This window comes from Protopterus annectens, chromosome 6.part0 (genome assembly GCF_019279795.1).
Source record: "Protopterus annectens isolate FY-2018-M chromosome 6.part0, PAN1.0, whole genome shotgun sequence".
Classification (NCBI taxonomy): domain Eukaryota; kingdom Metazoa; phylum Chordata; order Ceratodontiformes; family Protopteridae; genus Protopterus; species Protopterus annectens.
The window spans coordinates 38,334,205-38,361,358 of NC_056737.1; the positions used below are offsets into that span (position 1 = coordinate 38,334,205).

General features: G+C 37.7%; 1 protein-coding gene across 3 annotated transcripts in view; it reads left to right on the forward strand.

Annotated features, from left to right (window-relative positions):
- The window catches only part of EIF2AK4 (eukaryotic translation initiation factor 2 alpha kinase 4), a 3,701,979-nt gene that overhangs the window by 816,417 nt on the left and 2,858,408 nt on the right, over positions 1-27,154 (forward strand). For all 3 annotated transcript variants that reach the window (XM_044073832.1, XM_044073831.1, XM_044073833.1), the window contains 2 exons: positions 7,574-7,731; positions 23,379-23,914. In XM_044073832.1, the coding sequence (XP_043929767.1) occupies positions 7,574-7,731; positions 23,379-23,914 (694 nt within the window). The remainder of the gene's footprint in view (positions 1-7,573; positions 7,732-23,378; positions 23,915-27,154) is intronic.

Here is a 27,154-nt window from a genome sequence, read left to right on the forward strand (position 1 = left end):
TTAGGAAAGAATTGGAAAAAAACAAAGATGCATAAAACAGGAATTATGCTTCGTTACCAGGTAACCAGGAGGGACTGGCTAATTTATCTTATCATGATAATATTGAAGGAACTGAGAAACAAGCTGATATTACTGCAGCAGAGGGAAGGGAACTAAGAGATGGTAGTTTTGAAGCTACCCCTTCTATATTTCAATGCCGTAAGCCCACACAACATAAGGAATTGAGTGCATCTATGGACAGAGATGTGAGACCGAAAGAAAGAGAAAAACTTACTGCAGAAACTAATGCAGGTAACCTAAATGCTATGCATGACAAGACTGGTTGAAAGAACTTGATTCTTTTCATGAGAAAAGTTCACATAGAAATGGACATGAAAAAGTTAACACTTATAATGACAATGTTACTTATTTGTATGAACTGATGTTAAAGTATAAAACAAAGCACATTGATAATGAATATTTAAGGAAATGCTTATGTTTGGGTATAGTCCTAAAGGGCTAAGAGTATTTAAATACCCAAATAATACCAAAGAAAGTAGTCTGATTATAAAAAAGTATTTGATGAATGTGGTTTTGGAATCATGCGAATTATCAGGGACAATGAAACTGATATGAGTGAGATATATAATAAAATAGAAGAAGTGAATGAAAAAAATTAAATGATTTGTTATTTACAGTAGAAACAGAAAAAGTCATATTACAATATTAAAAAGAAAGTGGATGAAAAATGCTATATTAATTCTGGAAGGAAAGCTAAGAAAATAGAGAGAGAGATTACTGAATATAAAGAAAAGAAATGTTACCCTAAAACCAAAATCAGGGCACGTTATGAAGGTGAATATAGAGAATACAATCTGGATAGATGATAGAGAAATGATAGAAATATACAAGAAGACTTAGAAACTTATAATCATACTTATAATAGTAAATTCTGATAGATCTTGAATTATTTATTAGAAAGAAACATTTTGAAATCTTTCAAAAACGATGGCTGTGACAACTTAATTAACATGAATTAAAATAAACCCTTCAAAAAGAAAAGTATAGCCAATCCTGTAATACACCCCCAACTTAAAAGTTTTGAAGGGGTAGTAGAAAAAGAGCTTAGGAAAGAATTGGAAAAAAACAAAGATGAGACCGAATCTTATGTGGCAAGAAAGACAATTATTGAATACACTAAGAGAAGATAAAAATATTAGGATTTCTAGGCCTGATAAAGGGAGGGGGAATAGTTATAATGGGCAATATTACATATAATACTAAAATGGAAGAATTACTAAGAAATGATGACAGGTATGAAGAAGTATCCATAAATTAAATTAATATTGCTTATTCTAAAATAGATTTAGCCCTTAATGAACTTTTGAGGGATGGGCTAATTAATAAACAGGAGTTTGAATATTTATTTGTAGAGAAACCACTAATACCAGTTATTTTTGGTACTATGAAAATACACAAAGATGTGAATAATCCACCTATCAGGCCTATAGTTTCAGCTAGTGGATCTAAAACATATCCACTAGCTAAATTTCTAGATGAAAAAATTAAAGATGTAGGAATGGATAAAGAAGGTTACCTCAAAGATTCATGGGACTTACTAAAAAGTGTAAATAAGCAGTTGTACAAAAATATTTTCCTTACAGTGGACATAATAGACTTATTCTCAGTTATCCCACATCAAATAGGAATGGAGTGGTTCCTAGAAGCCTTATTAGACACGAAAAAATTTAATTGGAAGGAATTGAGAGTCGTCATGGAAATTTTAGAATTAGTATTGCTGTATAACTTTGTAGTATTTGAAGGAGAATTCTTCAGGCAGATTAAAGGAGTTGCTAAGGGGGCTTGTTGTGCCCCCAGATTTGCAAATATAGTATTAAATATATGTGAAAAGAAATATCTTAGTGGATCACCATATACCACACATTACAACTTTTATAAGCAATAATTAGATCTGTGTTTCTTTTGGCTTGAATCAGAGGAAAAAATAGGAGAATTTATGAAATTTATTAATAATACTACAGACTTTCTAAAATTCACCTATAAAATTAATAAAGATAAATTAGACTATTTAGATATAACGATATATAAAAATGAGCAAGAAAACAAATTTAAGTCCAAAATATTTAGAAAGGAAACATTTTCTAATTCTTATTTATATTATACTAGTTCCCATCCATATAAGCAAAAAAGAAACCTTGTTAAGGGACAATTTATTAGAGTGTCAAGAATGACTACCATTCAAAACATATTTGAGGATGAATGTAATAAATTAAAAGGAATGTTTATAGAGAGAAAATATCCTATTAACTTAATAGAAGAAGTCACGGACGAGGTAAAAATAAGAAGGGAAAGAGATTGTAGTCCCCTGTTAGGAAAGGGGCCTCAAACAAATATACATATTTTAAATAATATTAAAGTAAATGGTAAATTAGAAAATAATAAAGGGAAATATAATGGTGCCTATATTATGAATTATAATTATGAATCTGCTCTTATTAAACAAATAGTGAATAAAACTTGGGAAATGTTCTCTGAATTCTCAGACTTGACTACAATATTTAAACAACCCATCACATTTAGTTATAGAAGAGACAGGAATATTAAAAATTTAATAGAAAATAAGTCTAGAGATAAGATAATTAGTCATAGGAAAAAAGGCACTTTTAAATGCGGTAGGTGCAAACAATGCAAATATGTACTTAATAAAGATAATTATTATCTTAAAACTAGAAAGAGATTACTTAGTAGTAATACCTATGCCAATTGTGATATGAAAGGATTAGTCTACTTAGAATGCCAAATATGTAATCCCTTTTATGTAGGGAAAACTGAAAGGGCATTTAAAAGACGAATATATGAGCACATATATGACATTAGTAAAAAAGATATTAATAATGCACTATATAAGCATACAATAGACTGTAATCAAGCCATGTTCCTGTTTTTTGTATTAGAAGTTATTCCACAAGAAAATAGAGGAGGCGTTTGGGAAAATAGAATTGAAGTTAGAGAATTATATTGGCAGCTAGTATTAGAAACTAACAAAAAGCCAGGATTAAATGAACACATCTCTATGGTTCCTATATTAAAATTAAGAGCAGCTAGATTATGAATAGATTTTATATAGTATTGATTATAATATATACTTATTTTTTAAAACATACTATTTGATATATTTTAAAAGTTTTAAGAATTAATATATGCTTTTAGAGAAAGATTAACAATGGAGATGAGTGGTAACATGCATGTTGTTCCTAAATTTGTTCATAGAAGAAGCTTTATTAATTAATAGAAATACATATAATTTACACTAATAGTACCTGATAAGGGTCATTTATATACATTTGTATATTTATTTATGACCTTAGTATATTTGGTTTTAGAGTTACAAAAAATTTTTAATTAATAATTTTTGAAATGTACTATTTATAATGTATTTATATTGTTTTTATGATTCCCTATGAAATTCAGAATAGTTAGAACATGAACTAGGTTTTCCATTAATAATATTGTATAATTAATATATATATATATATATATATATATATATATATATATATATATATATATATATATATATATCTTAAGGTTTTTAATATATTTATGTACAAATTATGGAGTATATATGTGCTTAGAGGGAGTAGATGCAGTTATATAGTATGAAGAATTTTATAATGGTATAGTCTTGCTATCTTATTAGAAAAGCATGTTCTTTGCATACAACGCCACTAGATGGTGGTATTTAGCTATTCGGGTATCTCCCTTACTGTGTCCCTGAATTTGTTCTCATTTTTTAAATGAAGCTTAGTGAAGCTTCTTTAATTAACTAAATGATCCTATATAAACATGGTGTTCATACATCCCTCTAGTACTAGATTTCAAACTATTGCTTTTAAAACATTGATCTAAATAAGATGGTAATGGTGTTAATTAGCCATCTAGCTATTTTCATTCACTGAGTCCCTGAACTTGTTACTAGATTTAAACAAAGCTGAGCGTAGCTTCTTTAAATAAGTAAATGATCCGATACAAATTTAGTGTGTAAGCATTTCCTTTAAAAAGGTTTTTTTTTTAAAATATTGCTTTTGAAACATTGATTTAAATAAGATATTTTAGATAAAATGGACTAATTATTAAATTGTAAGTTTTATTTATTCATATGGAGAGATTCAAACGGTTGTATATATGAAATTAATCATCCAAATTACTCTGAAAGTACTTGATTTAATTAAACGGATGCACTGGTTGGCTAGGTTATGTCACAAGATTATATAAAATAACAGTTTGAATACATCTAGTATGCTGATGAAGTTACATTTGTGACGAAAAACGTGGAGAAGTAGTTCAGCGTTTCCTTGTGGATTTTAGTGCTATTGGATTTAATAAAGTCTGTTCCTGTGGCTCGTGGCTCCTAGTGCTTCTATTCTCTGTTGTAGTCAAGTTGTTTCATTTGAGGCACTGGTTTCTTCCTTTCTGTCATCTGAAAATGAGATAATGTTTCTTAGATGTTAAATTGGCTAAGACTGATGATAGTATTAATACAAGCATTTATAGGAAAGAAGTTCAAACCAACAGGTGCACACATAGATCTAGTATGCATGCACCCCCATACCTTTGAAGGTATAGTCAAGAGTCAATTCCTATGTGTGAGTAGCTTGAACACTGATGATGCAAAATGTGATGAATATGAATGAGATGATATAGGAATTTGTAGAGAGAAGATATGAAAAAAAATGTTTGGATAGTATTAAAATACACATAATGAATGATAGAGAACACTCTGTTAGGCCATATTTTAAAGCATGTAATTCTGAGAATAGAAATTCTGCTAGACTGAACAGGATGGAACCTTTACAATATATTACAACCTATGCTAGGTGAATAAATCAAGTGGAAAGGATGATTATTAAAAATTGGAGCATTTTGGAAACCATGCACACAATTCATGGGATTATTGGTAAAAAGACATTCTTTAGTTATAGGAATTGTTCAAACTTAAAAAAGCAGCTGTCTAATAAAGATATGCCAACTAATGCTATGAACTGCCAGTCATCTAGGATAGGGATGTTCCCCTGCTTTTACCGTGTAAGTTGTAAGTATATAGTAAATAACAACTCTCTTACACCTCCAGTAACCAAAAGGAAATACTGTTTTCATTGTTTTGCAACCTGCAGTACAGTTAACATTGCATATATGTCCACCTGCGTTAAATGTACATCATTTTATGTTGGTAAGTGTACGCACAATTTGAAAGATCATATTATTAAACACTATTCAGAAGTACATGGAAGAATCATCACAAATGCTTTAGATAAACATATTATTGATAAGGGTACTGATCATGAATTTAATTTTAGAGTTATACAATTTGTGCAAAGAGGTCAGAGTTTTATAGAATAGGTTAGAGGTATGTGAATACAACTGGATTTTCTGTTTACAGGCAGATTCTGAGCCTGGAATAAACACTAGTATCAGTATTAAACTTATTCTGAAAATGAAACAAAATTGCCTGCATTAATTATAATATACTGTTTAAAGGTTCACGAAAGGTTAGATTTGATAGCTGTTGTTCATTTATAATGCTTTCAGTACATTTTTATGCACTACTTTTCATGTTCTGTGTTTTTAAATGATAATTACTTGCTGAGTCACATGCTTAAATATTTTCTAAAATGGAATATTGATGAAGTTACTGTTTCTGATGCACTGAAGAAGAATTGTTACTCCCAAAAGCTTTGCTGTTTTAATTAAATATTGTTGTTTGGCATTCCCATGGTCCTAGTTTTCTTTGAGTAACTGTCAAACTAAATTTAAGATGCAGCTACTCCCCTTGCAGTTTTTATCATACACTCGCAAGGTTTGCAAATGGGTGCCAAATTACCTAAACCATAATTTATTAATGTAGACTTTTTCTGGTCCTTGGTTCACCCTAAATAGTCGTACCCATATATTTTTAATTGTTTTGCAGCCCTCTGACTGTGCTGTTGAGCTGTAGTCCCCTCCCCTATTGGCTGTTTTATCACTGAGGAAAGTCGTATCATATTGCCACCAGACAGGTATTTATATAGGGCATGTATATGTATATATGTGTGTGTGTGTGTGTGTGTGTGTGTGTGTGTGTGTGTGTGTGTGTGTATAGGAACAGCAGCTTAGAAGAAGGATATCTGCCCTAACTTGGAGGTCAGAACATACAAGGATTTCTATGCACATTACATTATCATACAACTGCATCATCACTTGTGTTCACACACAGCAAGATAAAAAAAAAAAAATCACAGGAGCCGCATCCTGCCTGTTTCACACACACCCACACCACGACCACCCCCCCCCCCCAAAAAAAAGGAGAGCTGGCACCAGCTGGTTGGCCCCTACCTTATTTTATAAAAACCTGGCCTTTCTATGCATCTTTTTCTGTGATGTTTGATGTCTGTTCCCCAGAACTGTTGGCATACTTCCTGGTGTTGTGCCAGCAGGCAATGTGCAGATGGATACCTGATAATATCTTAATGTAGACTGTTAGTTCAGGATGTGAAAAGGTCTGACTTAAAGGCCTGGATAGATAAGGAGCAGAAGAGATAAGGACATTTCTTTATCTTTACAATTAGAAAAATAAGAGAAGTACATTTTTTTAACTCAACAGGCAATCAGCTTTCTTGAACGTTTTACTAGAAAATGTAAGTATGAGAACATTTACATTAAAATCAAATGTGCACCTATATTTCTTGTGTTTTGCAGGAGAATTAGTATAACTGCTATGAAACACATGAATAAATTATTTTATAATATGAGAGCTGCAGTCAGTACCTGTTTAGGTTCATGGGTAATTATTAGGTTAACAATCCTGGAGTGCCTTTTTAATCCTTTCCATGCTTCTCAAAGTGAGAATGAGACCCCATGCCTTATGTCTATGAAATTAATACCTTGGCCATTATGCCAACTTTCAGTATTGCTGAAAATTGTTTCAAGCATTTTAAGTGTTATAGCAGAGACAATTACATAAGAAATTAAAATGCTGATATTAATGTTCGCAATGCAGTTGTGCTTTGGACTTTGAATCACAATCCTTGTTTGTTTTCTATTTGAATGTCCCTTAGTCTTTCCCTAGAAAAGTTTTTAGAAACTATGAAGTATTTTGTGGTGTAATAGGCAGTAATTAATGGATTTATATTATGTTTGTCATTTGTAACTTAAGCCTTTTTCACCTTTCTTTATAACTGTTGGAGCTTAGTAAATAATTTTGAAGATTTGATACATATTACATTAAGTCCTTCAAAGACATCAGAGTTCCTTAAATAACCGCATCTGTAAATTCATAATCTTCTTTTCCTTTACTAAATATTGGAATGTAAATACAGGATTAATGAGTGCCATTGAGGCCAAACCTTTAGAAAAGACAGCAGATCGTCCATTCAACATTGTAAAGAAACTTAAAACATTTAGAAAAAAAGTTTTATGAGTAGAGTGTTATGTTCAAATGCATGTTTGAGGTATGTAATTACCATGTTATAACCTGTATGTAGTGAGAAGTTACTAATGGATTCTTTTGTTTTGGATTGTACTTTTTTATTAATAGGTGAGAGCGAAGAGCTAAGGAGGTCAGTATACAGTGCCTTGGATGCGACCACTGGAGAGTTTATGGTTATATATGAATGGGTTCTGCAGTGGAATAAGAAATTGAAGACATTTTTTACTTCTCAGGAAAGGGAGAAAATTGAGAAATGCAAAAAACAGGTAGTGTTACTTGGCTACCTTCTAACTTTTGCAGTTGGTAACGGTTTCTGACAGGTATAATATTTTGTTTCTGTTAGTGCTGTGTAGATATTACTCTTAGTAAGCGTTGACATGGTCTCAGAAGTAAAGAGATTGTGAGCTTTGCTGTGGAGCCTGTGATGACTTCACCTTCAAGCCTGTGCCCACATCCTATATAAAACCATTCTTAGTCAGACTTAAAACATACTGTACTACAGCAGATGAACTTCGAGTTGAATACGTAAAGTAGCAGCTGATAGCATTGCCTACCCTTTCTCAGTTCTTATAAATAGGTCAGTCCAGGAATCCCATGTTCCCTCTCTTTGGAAAAAAGTCACACATTATCCTTCTGCAGTAAAGGCAGTTCAGCAGACACTACTAACTTTTGACCTGTAGCAATCTTATCTTCCCTCTCCAAAATACTTGAAAAATGTATTCAAAAACAATTGCTAAACTATTGATATGGGACAAGATCAGCTTATTAAAATGTATATTAATTTCAGTTTCATTAATGATGCTATAATATGATTGTTAAGAAGCAAATATAATGTGTATGCAGGGCTGAGAAAAATACAGCATCATAAGCTAGAGTTATTGCTGTGTCTCAACTGCATTTTTTAATATGTAATGAGGAAAAAGTAAGTCTATGAAGTTGAGGCATGTTAGCTATTGTAAAAGGAATTTGTTAGCCTGACTCTTCGAGGCTAGGAGTCCGTTGTTGCTAGGAAAGGTTTGAAACATCCAAGGTCAGAAAACAAGACCCCTTGAAAGCAGGTGGATCATATATAGGAAGGTGTTCAAGTGAAGTCCGAGGCAAAAATCACGAGGGATGAGGACATTTGTAAAGTTTTCTATTAGTCTGAGTCATTGTAATGTAAAAAAGCTGCATGAGAAGTTTGATAAGAAAACTGTATAAAAATACAATTTTTCTATGTAAAGTGGGACTGATTTACCAACTGCTATGAAGATTGTCTCCCTGCACTGTAAGAATAAAATTTATTTGCACATCCTGAAGGGTTGTTCTTGTCTGAAGGCATACAAGGTAAATTCTTTATTTATTTATGACTTTAATATTGTCTCCTACAGAAATAACTCCGTTTCCCCACACAACATGGCTTCTGTCTTTTTCGTAGTACTAACACTAACACTTCCAAAGACATGCATCTGGAGCATTTCTCCCCGGGCCTCCACTGAAAACAGGCTCTGTGGAACCTAGTTGGACTTTCCCGGTCAACAAATGATAAATAAAAATAAAAAAAATAAACACTGCACTTCTAACCTATATAGATACTGACAATAAAGCTAGAGATAACAAGGTTCAAGGTAGAGGTGGGATTACATCAAGGATCAGCTCTGAGCCCTTTCTTATTTGTAACTGTGTTGGACAGGTTGACAGAGGAAATCAGATTGGCATTCCCGTGGACTATGATGTTTGTGGATGACATTGTGATATGTAGTGAGAGTGAGGATCAGGTTGAGGACACCCGTGGAGTGGTGGAGATATGTTCTAGAGAGGAGAGGAATGAAGGTCAGCAGAACTAAGAATATTTGTGTTTAAATACTTGGGTTCAACAGTTCAGAGTAATGGTGACTGTGGAAGAGAAGTGAAGAAGAGAGTGCAGGCAGGGTAGAATGGGTGGAGAAGTGTGTCAGGTGTGATTTGTGACAGATGGGTATCAGTAAGAGTGAAAGGGAAGGTCTGCAAGGTGGTAGGGAGACCAGCTATGTTATATGGGTTGGAGACAGTGGCACTGATGAAAAGACAGGAGTCAGAGCTTGAGGTGGCAGAGTTAAAGATCTTAAGATTTGCATTGGGTGTGACTAGGATGAACAGGATTAGACATGAGTGTATTAGTCAGTCAGTCATGATCCATTGACCAAAAACACTTTTGTCCACAAAGCCGTCAAATCTGCTGGGCATTGTCTGTACTAGTACCATGTTTCTAAGGCCTGGAGCACTTTATCTGTATCCATCAGGTCAATATCCTCCCTTCCTCCATCCTTCCACAACCATTCTGAAAGACTTCCTAGCCAAAATCTGGCTCTGTTCTTGTTGAGCACCAAGATAAACTATATCCCTAACTGTGGACAAATGTCTAGTCATACCTTACATCTCCTTACTCTTGCTCTTTTATTCACTGCCTCATTTCTATCAGTTTCTGTCCCTTGGCTTTCTTCTAAATAAACCCTAAGTCTGCTTCTTTCACACTTTGTATTGCAATTCTTGTTTGTATTATACTAACTTACCTTTAATTTCTCTATAAACTGGCTAAAATTTCTCTCACTGTGTCTGCTGTTAACCAATGTTTTAATACTATGTCTAATTTGGTATAATTATTTAAATTGTATTTCTTTTTCGTATTATTTTTTTGCACTGGGTGTGACGAGGGTGGACAGGATTAGGAATAAGTATATTAGAGGGTCAGCCCAGGTTGGAAGGTTTGGAGATAAAGCCAGAGAGGCAAGATTATGTTGGTTTGGACATGTGCTGAGGAGGGATGCTGAGTATATTGAGAAAAAGATGCCAAGGATGAAGCTACCAGGTAACAGGAAAAGAGGAAGGCCTAAGATAAGGTTTATGGATGTGAGAGAGGAGATGCGGGTGGTTGGTGTGACAGAGCAAGATGCAGAGGACAGGAAGAAATGGAACAGATGATCCGTTGTGGTGACCCCTAACGGGAACAGCCGAAAGATGATTATTTTTTTTAAATGTTTTGTAATAGCTTGGAACTTTTCTTCATGCTTCTTCTCTGAAAATGGGTTTCTACCCATTCGGACTTTCGTGGTAATCAAATGTCTGTCGGTCAACAAGTAAATAAATAACATCAATGTTTCAGAATGTCAGGTGTCAAAAATGGAGACAGTATGGTCAATCAAATGCATTGAAAATGAAACATCCAGAAAATATTTTTTTTGGGGGGGGGGCAAGTCCCCTGCAGTCCCACACCCCCTGTTAATTGTATACAACAACTTTGAGATCCCACTACATTGGGAAAAAAAGGCAAATTCTTCTGTGGCCCACTGTACCATGATCTCGGTCTTGTGTCCTACGAAGCATTCAGCATTTCAGGTTGACCATATGGTCTCAATATTTTGACACTTTATATTCTGACCCATTGGAAGGTGGCAGATGGCTGTGCAGTGAAAAAAAGTTAATGTAGTTAGTGTTAATATCAAGTGGTATCACAGGTAAAACACAGCTTCTGAATGTCAGGGTCAGCGTGCAGGCCATGTTACTCCAAGAAATTTATGCAGACAGTGATGCAATTAGGCCCAGTCCAAAAACAGGTAGGGATTCAACTCTGGATCCAATATTAACTAATGTACAACACAGAAGCTTAACTGTCGGCTGTACATCATTTTGTCGATCGCACTTCATGCGATTTACATTTGTGCAAAAGTGCCGTTTCGCACAATGAAAAAACAAATGTCACAATGTCAAACCTTACAACAGCAAATGCAATGCAGCATTCACTGTTGTAAGGTTCGACATTGTGATGCAGAATGCACTGTAGTGAGGATCGGGGAAATGTACTCTTTCCCTCACTATAGTGTGATCTCTGAGTTTGTATATTTAAGTAGCAGGGGGTGTGGGGGAGCAGGGGGGTTTGCCCCCGTGTAAGCACATTTTTTTGCTGTTCAAGTCACAGTAATACTGTTCCCAAGTGTGGTGAATGTTCAAATTATGTTGAATTCGAACATTCACCACTTTGGAGTTCAATTTTGTGTTCAACATTATAAATTTTGCCTTTTTGTTTTGAATTAGTAGCAATTTGCAGTTGTTTAATTTCGTGAAATAATAGTCAATCTCAACTGTCAATGTTCTTCCCAGTATTTAAAGTGACCATTCTCTAGTTCTTTTCTTATGGTCATTCAGGAGTTGCAAGTTACCACCCCAAGTTATAATAGAATACTTGCTGAATTTAAGCTGGTCACCTTAAACACCTTGTTGTAGACCATAGACCACACACCCCTTTATAAACAGAATGACCCTAACAAAACACTTGGCTAGTTTACTGCTACACTGTCAGAATTTCATGATACTGTAATCCCCATTACTCGCACAAGGCTCAAAGAGGAAACTAAACTAAGTGATTCAGCATATACAGACTAGAAGCAGAGTACTTCCAAAACAGTAAAGCACCAAATAAGGATACAGCTTAGAAACCAGAATTGACACCAATAAAGCCAAGTCCCCCCTTCCTTAAAAATAGGCAGAAATGTATTTCCTCCCTCCCAAAATACTTCTGGAAGGCCTTACAACAGTTAGGTTAAATCACTGATGAAACTACTTCACACTTAATTTCATCCAATTGTACTACAGTGATCGTGAAATCTTGACAAGGATGTACAGACTTTTTCTCCTAGCCACAATTCAAATGATTCAGAATACCTTTCAAAACAGGACTCCTCTCTTGCAAAATCAGTGGTACCATATTATCACAGCTTTATCCCCCTTTCTAAGGTCTTTCCAGCATTTTACTTTGAAGGAGTAACCTACAAGGAAACTAAAAAGGCTTGTGTGTAAACTAGATCCCATCTCTGGAGCAAAATTAAGTAAATTGCTCAGGCATTTAAAAAAATGACAGAATGCTAAACCTCACTGTGACACCCCTTCACTGGCCCAGTAATCAAGGAGGCTCAATCCTCACCACTGGCAACAGCCCGGGGGCATACACACTGGAAGGATGACAAGTACACACACAGTAAAGTGCAATTTCCCTTAAGAGCACACAGATATCACAGTCAATCTGGGGCTTGTTTCTCCCTCTTTTTCCAGATCCCCAATAAGACTCCCCACTGGCACAGCTATAGAGTTAAGATCTCAGCCGAGGGGTCAAGTGAAGACCTCCAGCACCCTCTCTGTCCAACCAGTGCTTCATGTCCCTGCCCACATAGCTTGCACCCACACACACTTTGAAATTTGATTTACATACAAACACACACACACATACCTGGAGAAGGCTGGCACAGGTTTACTAGCTGTGCCCCCTGCTGCCCAGACTATAAGGTAGTTTCCACTGCCACCAACCCCTACTTATCAGCTACTATAAGGCCTTTACAAAGGGTGTCCAGTCCTACTGTGTAATGTTACTATTATCCAAATGGTAGCCTGAACAAGACTTGCAAAGCTATTTAGGAGTGGCCTGTACAGTGTCACCAAATACATATGATATGCAAGTATTTCTAAGAGCTTAAATAGGTCTCACAAATATTAGCCACAAAGATAGGTTTAAATATATTTAATAGTAGGTAATAAAAGAACAAGACAATACTCAGTCACTCAGCAGTAATTTCGGAGTTCAAAATTACATGCAATATTTTAAAACAACATTACAGGACAGTCTCAAATAAATACAGAAAGCATGTAAACTAATATTTACTATATTCCTATCTATATCTAAAAGAGATAATATGCCCTAAATCTTACTTACTGAGCAAGGCAAGTGCAGATGGTGATGATGAGTGGATATTCTTGCTAGGTCCAAGACAAAATATAAAATGCACAGTCTCTCTCTGAGACGGTTCTTAGATTAATATCAAATATTACTGCTGGGCCAGCTTGGATGACATCACTGTTTGTCACCTGACTTCAGTTCCCAGGCTAAACAGAAACTAACGAATTTAACATCTCTGTGTGAGAAATACATATCTGCAGCAACAATACTTCGCACATAGGGAAGTGCAATGGCCTAAAACAGAACCTGGCCTTCTTTGGTTTTCAGAAATGCATATCTCTCAGATCTTTGCAGATCTTGGAAGTCATAAAACAATAAAACGCTTTTACATTTGAAACCTAGTAGTTATTTCTCTTTCAAGACAATACAAAGACTTCTAGCTCTAAACATTGTATCTGCTATTGAACTGAAACTGAGAGATAACATCTTTTGTTTGTGGCCCAGCTGTAAAGTAACTTAACCTCAACTATTCTTAAGTTTTGCAGGTTAGTCTTCTATGTTTTAGCAGGGTACATTGTGGTAAATCTTTGAAGCTCAGTACATAACATACAGTTCTGTATAAGTCATATCAATATTTACAAGTGACATAGAATTATTTACAAAATTCCAGATGGCTGGGCTGGCACTGTGACACCCCCCCCCCCCAAAAAAAAAAAAAAAACTCAAGCTAGTTTTTCACCTCTCCCTTGAGCAACATTGCTTGAGAGGGTTGAGCCTATTAGGGAATGCCTTACCCCATTCCCTGTCTTGAGAGCCCATCTGCATTGGCATTGCTACTTCCACTGCTGTGCTGCACTGTCGCATTATATGCTTGCAACCCTAGGCTGCACTTTAGTAATTTGGTATTTTATTGGCTGGCTCAATGCAGCCATGTTAAGGGATTGTGATCTCTAACTACAGTGAATTTTCTTCCATACAGATAAGGCTGAAGTTTCTGCAGTGCCCACAGTGTGGCTAGGCATTCCTTTTCTACAGCTCCATAGCATACCTCCCTGGGTTGGAGCCTACGACTGAGATATACCACTGGGTGCTCTTCTCCCTCTGAGGGAAACTGATTAAGTACAGCCCCTAACCCATGGTTTGAAGCATCCACTTGCACAACAAATTATTTGCTGTAATCTGGACTGGCTAACACAGGGGGTCCTCTCAAAGCACCTTTAAACATCTGGAATGGCTGCTGACATGCTGGGGTCCACACTACTTTATCTAGCTTGTTTTTCCTTGTCAGGTCTGTGAGGGGAGCAGCTATGATACTATAATTGGGGACAAACTTTCTGTAGTACCCCGCTGTCCCTAAAAGTGCCCTCACCTGCTTTTTGCTAACAAGACAGGCCATGCCAGAATGGCTTTTACTTTGGCAGTTTCTGGCCTGATCTTACCACTCCCCACTATATGTCCCAGGTAGTAGACCTCTGCCATACCCACCTGACATTTGCTGGGCTTAATGGTCAACCCTGCCTTCAATAGTCTGCCCAGCACCTTCCTGATGTGCTGAAGGTGCTCTTACAAGGAATGGCTGTAGATGGCAATATCATCTAGGTAAGCAAGGACACAATTTCCTGCTCCTGCTAAGATGCAATCTTCCTGCCTCTGGAAAGTTGCTGTGGCATTTTTCATCCCAAAGGGCATCTTTGTGAACTCATACAAGCCAAAAGGAGTCACAAAGGATGACTTCTGTCTCACACTGGGAGTCGAGAGCACTTGCCAGTAACATTTGGTAAGATCAGTAGTGATAAGATACTTAGCCCCACCAGTTGCTCTCAGGCTTCATCTATCCTAGGCATGGGGTAAGCATCTGACTCTGTGTGACTATTAAATTTCCTGTAGTCGACACAGAACCTGGTGCTGTCATCCTTCTTTGGTACCAGCACCACTGCGGATGCCCAGGGTCTGCTGAACTCCTGGATTACCCCTAGTTCCAACATTTCCTGTATCTCCTCCCTCAGCGTCTGTTTGACTCTCTCAGGCACCCTAGAAAGGGACCTGCTTAATAGGCCTTTGTGATCCTTATCCACATGATGGTGCACCCTGGTTTCCCACTGAACACGTCCCCAGACTCCTGTAACTCTGTTCGAATTTCTTGAACCTGGGTAGGGGATAGCTGCTGGGACATTATTTGACACCCACATATCTCTCACAATAAAAAAGTTCACAAGAAACTTGGTGCATTATATCGAAGCCACCAATTCTTAACCAAGGCGGCTAGAATCTCCATAGCCAATTCCCAGCTAATCTCCACCCTTCTCTGTGCATCCCCTATACTTACCAACCTTAGACAAACCTACACAAGCTGGATGCTTGTTACAACAAAATTGCAAAATTTGCTACTGGAACCTCCTACCGCTGCCATCATTGTATCTACCTTAAATAACTAAACTGGCTAGAACTCCCATAACTCCTTCACTTTAATCAGCTCACCCTCGCTTATTAACCACCCCCTTAACATCCCTTCAAACCCTTCTTCAACCCTATCACCTCACTAGGCCCCTAAGATCAAGCAACAAAAATCAACTCTACTGTTATCAAACCCAAAAACTCAGCAGGGAGAGGCCATATTTTCATGTACCATATCTAAACTTTGGAATAATCTTCCTCCCTCTATAACTACTCTACCTTCCAGCAGCCTTTTCAAGACTGTGCTCAAATTCCACTTAAATTTGCACTGGCTTTGTCCTTGTTCTAATCCAGACTAACAGCCCCACCCTTACCCCCCCCCCTAACTAGACTCTTAATTCAACTATACTACAACCACTACTAACCACAATCAGAAATAGCTAGTTGTCTTTACATACTTAAACTTCTTGTCTGACAACTTTGTTACTAATATTATAAACAACAAGAAACTATCTTAACTTGCAACATTTACTGTATATACTGTTGATAATCAATATCTTGTTATTGTATTAAAGCCAACAACCTGTAATGTTGTTTATTATTGCTGCAACTTTGTATCTCTATTTATCATGTACATGATGTGGAGCTTTTCTCCCCGGGCATCCGCTTTAAAAGGAACTGCATCCAGTTGGAATTTCCCGGTAAACAAATGTAAATAAATAAGTACTCCTTCCACTCAGGTGTCAGTTCCAGGCCTCACTGAGGAGATCAGTCACCAGATCCCCCCTCAAACTCCTCCTGCCATCCACTGCAAATACTCAGCACAAGGGCCTCCCTGTCATGGTAAGGTTTTGTCATGTTAACATGGTACAGCTTGTGCCCCTGCCTAGCAGTTCTACCATGTAGTTAACATCACTGACCTTCCTTACTACCTTGTAGGGTCTCACAGGCTGCCTGCAGCTTGTTGACATATGCCACAACAGACTCCTTGTGGGATTCACACTCACCCTCCCACTCATCTCGAATCCAGTCTGGAGGTCCCCTCACCCAATGCCCAAACAGCAATTCAAAGGTTGAAAAAACTTATGGATTCCTGGGACATCTCTCTCTAAGCAAACAACAGAAGGGGCAAATATTTGTACCATTCCCTCTTGAACTGGTCTGCAAATACCCGTAGCATGGACTTGAGAGTAGAGTTTAACCTCTCAACAAGACCATTAGACTGGGGATGGTAGGTAGTGGTCTTTAAATGCTTCACCCCACAGTACTTCCACAGACAAGCCAGCAAGTCTGACATGAAACTGGCACCTTTGTCAGTCAGTATTTCTTTTGGAAAACCTACCCTGTCAAAAATCTCTAACAGAGCATTTGCCACCTTTTTTGCCTCAATGGAGGACAGAGCCACTGCTTCAGGGTGTCTGGTAGCATAACCTACTACCAGTAGGATATACTTTTTCCCTGTGGAGCTTGGGGTACTCAGAGGCCTCACAATATCCGTAGCTACCCTCTGAAATGGCTCCTCAGTCACAGGCAAAGGCATCAAAGGAGCTTTCACCTTGCTCCTGCCTTGCCTACCTTTTGCCACTGCTCACAGGTCCTGCAGTACCCTGTTACATCTCTGGAAATCCCAGGTCAATAAAAGGTCTGCATAATTACATCCCTTTGTATGTTTTATGCCCATATGACCTGCAAAGGGAATGTCATGGGCTATGGCTAGAAGTGCCAGGTGGTAGGCTCTGGGCACTACCAACTGCTGTATTTTCTAGCCCTCCCTCAGGGTTCCACTCTCTATACAGTAACCCTTTGTCCCACTATAACTGTCAACTAACCAGATTCTCATGTCTTCAGGCAAAGTGCTAAGGGCTTGTTCACTCACTAAGAGGTGTGCCAGCCCTTCAGAAGTGGTGACCTGACATCCACTCACCCATCTATGATAATAAGTGCTTATTTCAGCAATATATTCACACGCACTTTCGTTTGCCTTGCGTCTATGCTTATGAAACTTTTTTCCTATAAGCTCCAGGTGTTAACTGAAAGCATTCTAAAAGACAGTTCTTTACAATATCATAATTTACGCAGTCAGTATCAGACAGTCTAGAAATACCAGTTACAGCTTTACCATAGAATAAGGTGGTCAGGAACAATACCCAGAGCCCTTGGTCAACATTATACTGTTTACATACCCTCTCAAACATATGAATGAAACTATCAAAATTATTCCCCTCTGTAAATTGTGGAAGAAATTTACTGACCTTTGTTGCTTTTGGTGTTTGGTTACTCTCATCCCCATTACCGCCATAACTGTGGCGAAGAGTCAGCATCTCTTTTTATATTGCCTCTGCCTCTAGACGTCGCAGTTTCTCATTTTCCTCAGACTCTGTACTTCTCAGTCTCTTCTGCTGCTTCTGTTTCCACATGCTTGGCCTCCAGCTTCAGTCTCTTTAACTCAAGACAGATTTTTAAGTCCTCTGTGGAAAGGTTGAGCTGTCCATTTTCTGAGAGTTGTACATCTCCAAGGCCAACCTGGTTGTAGTCCTGATCGCTGGTTTGTGATGCAGCTGTGCCCAAAGCTACAGTCATTTCAGCCATAGTCTGATTGCATTGTACCAGTCCTTTAGCCTGGCACATCAGCCAACTGGCTCTTTGTCAGCTTGCCATATTCCTCTGCTGACATGCTTGCCTGCTTTCCTTGACTGACTAAGCTAAAAAAAAAAAAAAAAAAAAAAAAAAATTGTGATGCGAAAATCTGAATGTTCACTGCGTGGCTGATTGAGAGTATGAACACCTTCAGTGACCACTATACACAGGCTACAGGAATTCAGTATCCACACCATTGCAAGCCAGTTAATGTATGATGTGGCTATCTCACCCCTGTCGATCAATTAATATGTAACATGGTATCGCACCACTGCCAACCAATCAATATGTGATGCCCCTTCACTGGCCCAGTAATCAAGGAGCCTCAGTCCTCATCACTGGCAACAGTTAGGGGACATGCACACTGGGAGCATGACACGTACACAAACAGTAAAGTGCAATTTCCCTTAAGAGCACACTGATCACAGTCGGTCTGGGGCTGATTTCTCACTCTTTCTCCAGATCCCCAGTAAGACTCCCCACTGGCACAGCTATAGTGTTAAGATTTCAGCTGAGGGGCCAAGCCAAGTCCTCCAGCACCCTCTCTGTCCAACTGGTGCTTTGTGTCCCTGCCCAAGTATGTGACACATACACACTTTGAGATTTGATTTACACACACACACACACACACACACACACACCTGGGGAAGGCTGGCACAGGTTTAGTAGCTATGCCCCCTTCTTCCCAGACTATAAGGTAGTTTCCACTGCCACCAACTCTACTTATCGACTACTGTAAGGCCATACAAAGGGTGTCCAGTCCTGCTGTGTAATGTTACTATTATCCAAATGGTAGTCTGACCAAGACTATCAAGGCTATTTAGGAGTGGCCTGTACAGTGTCACCAAATATATATATGCAAATACTCTTAAGAGCTTAACTGTGTCTCACAAGTATCGGCTACAAAGATAGGGTTAAATATATTTAATAATAAATAATAAAAGAACAAGACAGTACTCAGTCAGCACAGTAACTTCAGAGTTCAAAATCACAGGAAATATTTTAAAACAACATTGCAGGACAGCCTCAAATAAATACAGAAAACATCTAAACTAATCTTCACTATATTCTTATTTATATCTAAAAGAGATACTATGCCCTAAATCGTACTTACAGAGCAAGGCAAGTACAGATGGTGATTGAGTGGATGTTCTTGCTAGGTCCAAGACAAAGTACAAAATGCACAGTCTCTCTCTCAGAGAGTTCTTAAATTAATATCAAATATTACTGCTGGATCAGCTTGATTGACATCACTCTGTCACCTGACTTCAGTTCCCAAGCTAAACAGAAATTAACAGAATTTAACATCTCTGTGTGAGAAATGCACCTCTCTCAGATCTTTGCAGATGTTGGAAGTCATAAAACAATAAAATGCTTTTACATTTGAAACCTAGTAGTTATTTCTCTTTGAAGACAAAATAAAGACTTCTAGCTCTAGACATTGTGTGTGCTACTGAACTGAAACTGAGAGATAGCATCTTTTGTTTATGGGCCAGCTATAAGGTAACTTAACCTCAACTATTCTTAAGTTTTGCTGGTTAATCTTCTATGTTCCAGCAGGGCACACTGTGGATACATCTTTGAAGCTCAGTACATAACATACAGTTCTGTATAAATCATGTCAGTATTCACAAACGACATAGAATTATTTGCAAAATTCCAAGTAGCTGGGCTGTCAGCGTGACACACCCACACACACACACACACACAGATATATATGTGTGTGTGTGTGTGTGTGTGTGTGTGTGTGTGTATATATATATATATATATATATATATATATATATATATATATATATATATATATCTATATGGGTTCACTTTATAACATCGAAATACTGAAATGTCGAATTTCAGTATCTCAAAGCTATTAAGTCGAATGTTTGAAATAGCGAACGTTCATAATCGCGAATTTCACATATGTTGAATATATGTCGAATTCGCAGTTATGAAGTTGCTCTACGTAATGTCCGGGTTTGTGTTTTGGTGGTGCGCGGTGCCGTGTGTGGATGTAGGTGTTATGTCAGGTAAGTGAGTGTTTTGTAAGGGTTTTGAGTGGGCGTTAGTGTGTGTGTGAGGGATTGAGAATGTGCGTGTGTGAGTGAGCTTTTGTGTTGTGTTTGTGCGATCTCGGAGTTAGTATATATAAGTAGGGAGGGTGCAGGGGGTCTTGCCCCCCTGCTTATGTGTGTGTGAGGTGTTTGTTTTATGTGTGTTTTATTTTGTTTATGTTGTCATGTGGGTGTTGTGTTGTATGTTTAGTGTAGTGTGTGCAGTGTTTTCGGTTATGTGGTTTCGCAGTTTTTGTTTGTCGGTGTTTTGTGAATTCAGTTTTATAGTCTCGAGATACTGAAATTCGATATTTCAGCATTTCGAGGTTATAAAGTGAATCCATATATACATATATATATATATATATATATATATATCAAATACTAATTTCCTCCAGTATGGTGGTATATCCATGCCTTTGAAACATTCTGTCACAATTCCTTAGTCTAAGGAAATCAAAGCCAACAAATGCAGAGATTACATACTTATCTCAGGTGTATATCCCCTTGCCAGACTGAGAAGCTACCAACTTTTCAGCCATTTAAATACGTTGATGAGCAGCATGACGTCCACTTTGGTTTCAGCACTATGACAGCTTTGTATAAATTACAAAGACTAAATTCAAACAAAAAACTGGTAAAGCACAAAAAGTGGACTTAGTTGACATAAAACACACTGTTTTATTCACAGTATAGGTAAGCGCTTTCATCAGTTAGAATAATCCAACTTCTTCAGACCAAGAAATAAAACACACCTTAGCCTTATTGTCCGTTAGTGCTAAATTGACAAACTAGATCTGTTAATTACAGTTAATTAACAGATCCTACCCTTTGCCTTAAAGTTGATACAACCATTTAAATATTTTTCATAAAATGTAATACTGTACATAAATAAAACCAGTATCATAGGTACAAAAAGTAATATATAAACTACATATAGGAAACACATTTAAACTCATTTAAACATTTAAAAACTAGAACATCATGATGAAACCCCATATTACCCAACTACTGTTCCTATAGTGCTTGAAAGCGTACAAAGGAAAATGTGTACCAGTATTGGACAAAATTTAACTCTATATCCTCCTACCTCTAAATATTAGCTGAAAATCACAGATCTTATCGGAATAATGTAACATGTCAGTTGATAAGCCATGAGATGCATTTTATCAGAAAATATATACATATATAAATAAAAGCATTAGATCAAACCTTATCTAACTTATGCCTTTAGTTTCAGCAGGCATTTGATGGATAAAAAATCATTGAGACCTGGTAAATACATATGCTGATGTGCAAACTAACCAAATTAGTTCGCATTCTTCTAGTCTCAATTCCCGTGGTCATCCTCTCATATCTCGTTCAACTTGCTGCAACACACTAAACTTAAACTGGTGCGAGGGGTGTTCTAATACATGTCTAGCTAGTGCATTGGTAGTAATGCTCTTATTAATACAGTAAACATGCTCATAGATTCTTTGCTTAATTTTTCTCTTTAGCTTTGTATACATTTACCAATAAACATGTCCCAACATAAGCAATAGTCACTTAAGTGCGGGTCTGTTTTTGGCATTTCAAGACAACAAACCACTTTGTCTTACACAGTAAATGTGCAAACTTAACTATGGCACGTAGTAAAACCTTTCAAAAACTGCTTTGAAAATAGGTAATTTCAACTTTTCAGTAATAATAATTACTCAGACGTAGGTTATATTGACAAAGGAGTACAACTGGGTATGTTATTGGCCTTTTACTCTTCTCTTTCACAGTTTAGTATATATGGTCTTCTACTCCTTGATTATAGCAGAACCATTTCTTAGCTACAACAATCGCTGTAAAACAGTTTTATTTAAATATGTAACCGGACACACAAAAAAAAAAAAAAAAGATTAATGATTAACCCATCCAGAACAGGCTAGTGTCATACTGTTGGCTAAACTCCCCAAAAACTACCTTACCCTTCTTAAATTGTTCTGAAAGGTAACACAGGCACACCTGTATCCGAACAAAAATGCCTTGGTGTCATACTGTATCCTTACCTGGGTATTACTGAGGTAATCAAATGATGCTATTATTGCATCAGAAGGCAAAAGGCAGCACAGATGATCAAAAAAATCAACGGATCGAACATTGCTGACTGCTAACTTTGTTTCTGTATAAGATTGCGAACAGTGGGGATTGGGGAGTTTACCTTTTCCCCGTTGTAGAATGATTTCAGAGTTGGAGGCACAGTGGGGCTTGCCTCCTGCAATAAAACACTGAGCCAGATTGCAGTCAGTGCAAGTCTGCCTCGATTCTGAAAGACTTGGTCTCAGTGGAATGGACTGACTTTGGTGTAAGACCCATCTGTAAACAGGCTGAGGGGGTAGTTTCATAAAAACCTGCTCTTAGTTTATGTGGTCATTTACAGTGAGAGCAATTCTTTTGGAATCTGACCCACTGTTTTTATGTGCATGTGAGTTTTTTAAATTTTTTTTTTTTTTTAGTTATGTGAAGATTGAGGAGTTTTTGTTGATCTTCTGAAGTTCACATATGTGAGTGTACGATGTAGTTTCACCCCCCCCCCCCCCAACATATACTTCTTGCATTACACAGCTAGAGTAGTAAACAAGGTGATGGCACAACTGAAATCCTGCCATAGAGTAGCACAACCATTTTTTTTTTTCTGGAAATGCAAGGAAGGCTGTAGATAGAAACACTTGCAGTATTAGTGGACAAGTATAAAACTTTTTTTTTAGTGCATATGTAGCTTCAGTAAGTCACTTAACCAGACATTTACTGTTTCCCCTGAAAATGGGCTTTGTAAACAGTGGTCATACTTAGTTTATTTATTTTTTTATTGTCTTTCTCTCTCCCCTGCTTTATCTAGGAGTTGATTGAAAATCGGTCTTTAAAGTTGATGTTGCCTGTGTGTAAGTAAAAAATCTGATTGTATGATGTGTATCCAGTTAGACTGCATTTATGTCTAGATTCTACACTATGGCTAGAAAATGTTCATTATGTGCAAAGGATCATTTCTGTGTGTGTGTGTGTGTTTGGTGTTTTTACTAAATAAAAGATGATTGTATTATGAAGCGAATGAGAGAATGATGACGCAACCCAAGTATCTTTATTTATTTATTTATTTATTTTGCTCCCTTAACTTCAGATACAGGGTGCAGAAACTGAGTTTAACTCCTTGACGAAGCTGGAGCACCCAAACTTAGTGCGTTATGTGGCACTACACCACAAAGAGCAGGAGGACTCCATTGTTGTGCACATGCTTGTGGAGCATTTTAATGGCTCCAACCTGTCTTCAAACCTTATCACACAGACTCCTTTGCCCCTTGACCAACTTCAGCACTATGCAATGCAACTTTTGTTAGCCCTGGACTATTTGCATAACAACTCTGTCGTCCACAAAGGGCTTTCTGCTTCAAGCATCTTGGTAGACAGCAGGGGGAACATGAAACTTACAGACTACAGTATTTCAAAGCGACTGGCTGACATTTGCAAAGAGGATGTATTTGAACAGTCCAGGGTCCGTTTCAGTGACAAGGCTTTACCAACTAAGACTGGGAAAAGGGGAGATGTATGGGGACTAGGCCTTCTACTGCTTTCTCTAAGTCTTGGAAAACCCTTTGAAGAATACCCAGTGACAGTACCATCAAGCTTGCCTAATGAATTTCAGGACTTTTTAAAAAAGTAAGTATTATGACAGGAAGCATGCTGATGACTATTGTAACCTTTCGTTTATAGCCCGTACTTTAAATGTTTGTTTTTTGTTAGGTGGTAGTGACTTGGCAGGTTGGGCAGAGTTGTGCAGCACAGTAAAATAGCTGACTGAAAGATGGTATGACAGATAAATGCAGGAAGAGTTGTTTGCACCATGATTGGTATGGTAATATATATATATTTTTAATATCATTTCGACATGCTCTTCAGTGCTTCCAGTACAGTGTATGTGCACTTGAATACCATATTACGGCAGTTCATAAAAACTGTTTCACAGAGTGATGCCATTAAAAATCAACAATTTAGTTATGGAGCAGTTAACGGCAGTAAAAAAACATGACAGTGAGGCTGAATCAGTCTGGTATTAATCAATGAAGTGAATGCAATTAGAGGACTTGTATTCTTGTATCAAACAGTATTAAATATGTACTGGTACTATATTCTAAGCATCTGTCATCCTCTGAGTGCAAAGCTGAACACCATGAAAGCAGTGCCGGCTAGAGGTGCACGTAGGGTCACCATCTGGTGCTCAGATGGCACATTTCCAAGCATTTACTCCATTGACCATCCTGTGACTTCTTATGGAAGGTAGGGTGCATCCCTTCCTGCTTACAGAATAAGATGAACACATTACAATAAAATCTTTCTCTATATACAGGTTTTCAACTAAAGAAGATTTTTGGCAGTTAGTTTCTTCTTTCTGAGTACCTTCCTTTTACTGACTCTCATGGGAGCGAAGGTTTTTCTGTCTTGATGACAAGACTTGGTGGGTGTGACCTGACACGGTGCTTGGTTGTATGCTTTTTCAGTGTTTGGCATTGCATGACTGAGCTGTGTTGTAGCATGCATTTTATTTGGTGGGCATTGCCTGATAGAATTGCTTGGTAATAAGGTAAAGAGAGTGCTGAATTGGTAGCCGGATAGATGCAGCTTGTTTAAATCAGAGGTGGATCAAGCCATATATCCCAGGGCTTTTGTAGGCATTTGTAGGGTCCATGTGTTGTGAAGTGTTTCCTCCAAGATTAATAATGAAGAAACTGATAGTAAAGCATTTTATTAAGAGGAGTGCCCAAGGGATGGCAAAGAATGAGTACAAATAACCCATACTCTGGTGAGGGGATGCATAGGTTCTAAAGGTCATTAAGGGAGGAGCTGCTGCTGGGAAGGGGGAAGCAGTAGACTGTGAAAGATGCCTGAAAGGAGTAAATGTGTTGACTGAAATCACTATTGCAGTATTCTTAAAGGGACAATCCCAGTGTTAAAATTAGGGTCACAGTTATTCTGATAGAAGTCACACCCACTTTGACACGTCACTTTCACTCCCACTTGGAGTGTCATTTTACTTTTAAATATCTTGTAAATCCACAGTTCCAGTCTCGTTTCATCTCCCAGGATAAACTAATCTTTAGATTTGTGTTCCTCTCTGACTTGCATTGGACTAGGGAACTATGCCCGCAGCTCCTGGTTCATATTTAAATAAAGAAAGCTGTGCCAGGGAAAAGGGACATCAGTGTATACTAATTTTCAAATTTTGCATCACTCATGCTTCTAAGGATGTACAAGCAGCCCGCTCATAAAAAATACTGCATTTGTCTAGTGGTGTTAGAAGTCAGCACATATCCAACTAGAAGTTGAAAAAGGAACAGAAAAGTGTCTACTAATGCTCCAACCTTGTCATGCACTTTATTTCTGTGGAATTACTAACAGATCAGAAAGTCACTACACCAGGCTAGTATTCCAAAATCTGAATACAATAAAACATGAACGAAAGAGAAATATGGTTTCCACTACTGTTTGCCTGACTCAGATACTTTCTATAGGTAGAACCATGTCATAAAATTGTTGTAGATGGCCCGGATTCACAATCAGCACATAATAAAATATGAAATGAAAGAAACAAAATGTTTACTAATGTTTTAAAAGCCTTGCATTACTGATATGCGTTCTAGAGTAGCAGCAGAAGTCGGGTCATAAAATGCCTGAAAGGCTATTTTTCTCAATGGGTAAAATGCACAGATTGAACTAATGAATGGGTCACAGGGAGAGCTGTTGTCAGTACAACTGCAATTTGAGATGGAATTTGGCTAACACCTTTAAAACTTCCTTCAGACACTGTCTTGCCCCCCCCCCCTCACCCAAAGGTGAGCATGCTTAGATAGGCAAACCTGAAATGTAAACAAAGGCTGAATCAAAACAAAAAATCCCTGGGAATGTCCCTTTAACATATGGGTTTTCAGACCGCTGATGTCCTGCCAGGGTACCAAAGCTTTACCTTCCTAAGGGAGTACATTTGACGGATGACCTCGGCTTGTATGTATCAGGGTGTATAGGTGGACATATGCACAAGTACCACAGACTATCTTGCTGTGCCAGCCTGAATGCAGGTCATGCATCCATTCCGACTGATACATGTTGGGTAATTGGTACCATTGCTTTGTTTTTCGCATTTCAGATAAGTGCCCTATTGGAGAACTTTGCTTTTTTGTATTTTTGATTTGTGTAGATTATTTTTGTTGGATGTCAGCTAGGAGGAATAAGAGCCATTGTGGTAGGCAGATACCATACCATGATTTGCACACTAAGTGCTTTTTATTGTTTAGGCCTAGAACACATCTACAAAACCTGCTCCATTTGCCAATCATTCATTCTGAAAACCCTTTGGTCAAGGCTTTCCTTCTTTAGCATGTTCCCTGAAACTCAGCATCTAAAATATCAGGCCCAAAGCCAGAATGGCAGAATCCCCAGCATCTGACACATCACCCTTCCACTGAAGAAGAAAAAACTCACGAGACCTCGAGACAACTGTCAGTCTAACAGCTCTGAGTCAGACACATCCACTGAAGTTGCAGAACCCATGGTCCCATCAGAAACCACCTCAGTTGCCTGCTGTCGAGACCCAGTCAGAGGAAGGTATGGCTCCTGAGGTCTTGCAGGCTGTGAAAACCTCAGGTGAACCATGTCGCATTATTTCAGAGGATCCAGATGGAGTCCCTGAAGTTCTAGCCATGGAAGAGGTCCCATGCAATGTTATTGAAGCTCGCCAGCATTCTAAACCATCGAGACTCATTCAGGCAGATGTCACACCTAAAAAGAAAAAGCAAAAAAAAAAGTCATGTGACCTCCCCTACAGCTTCCAAAAAATGGATTCCCAGGACTTATTTAAAGCAATCATGGCCCTGAAGCCTCTTCTTTTTGTGACCCAGCTGCCAC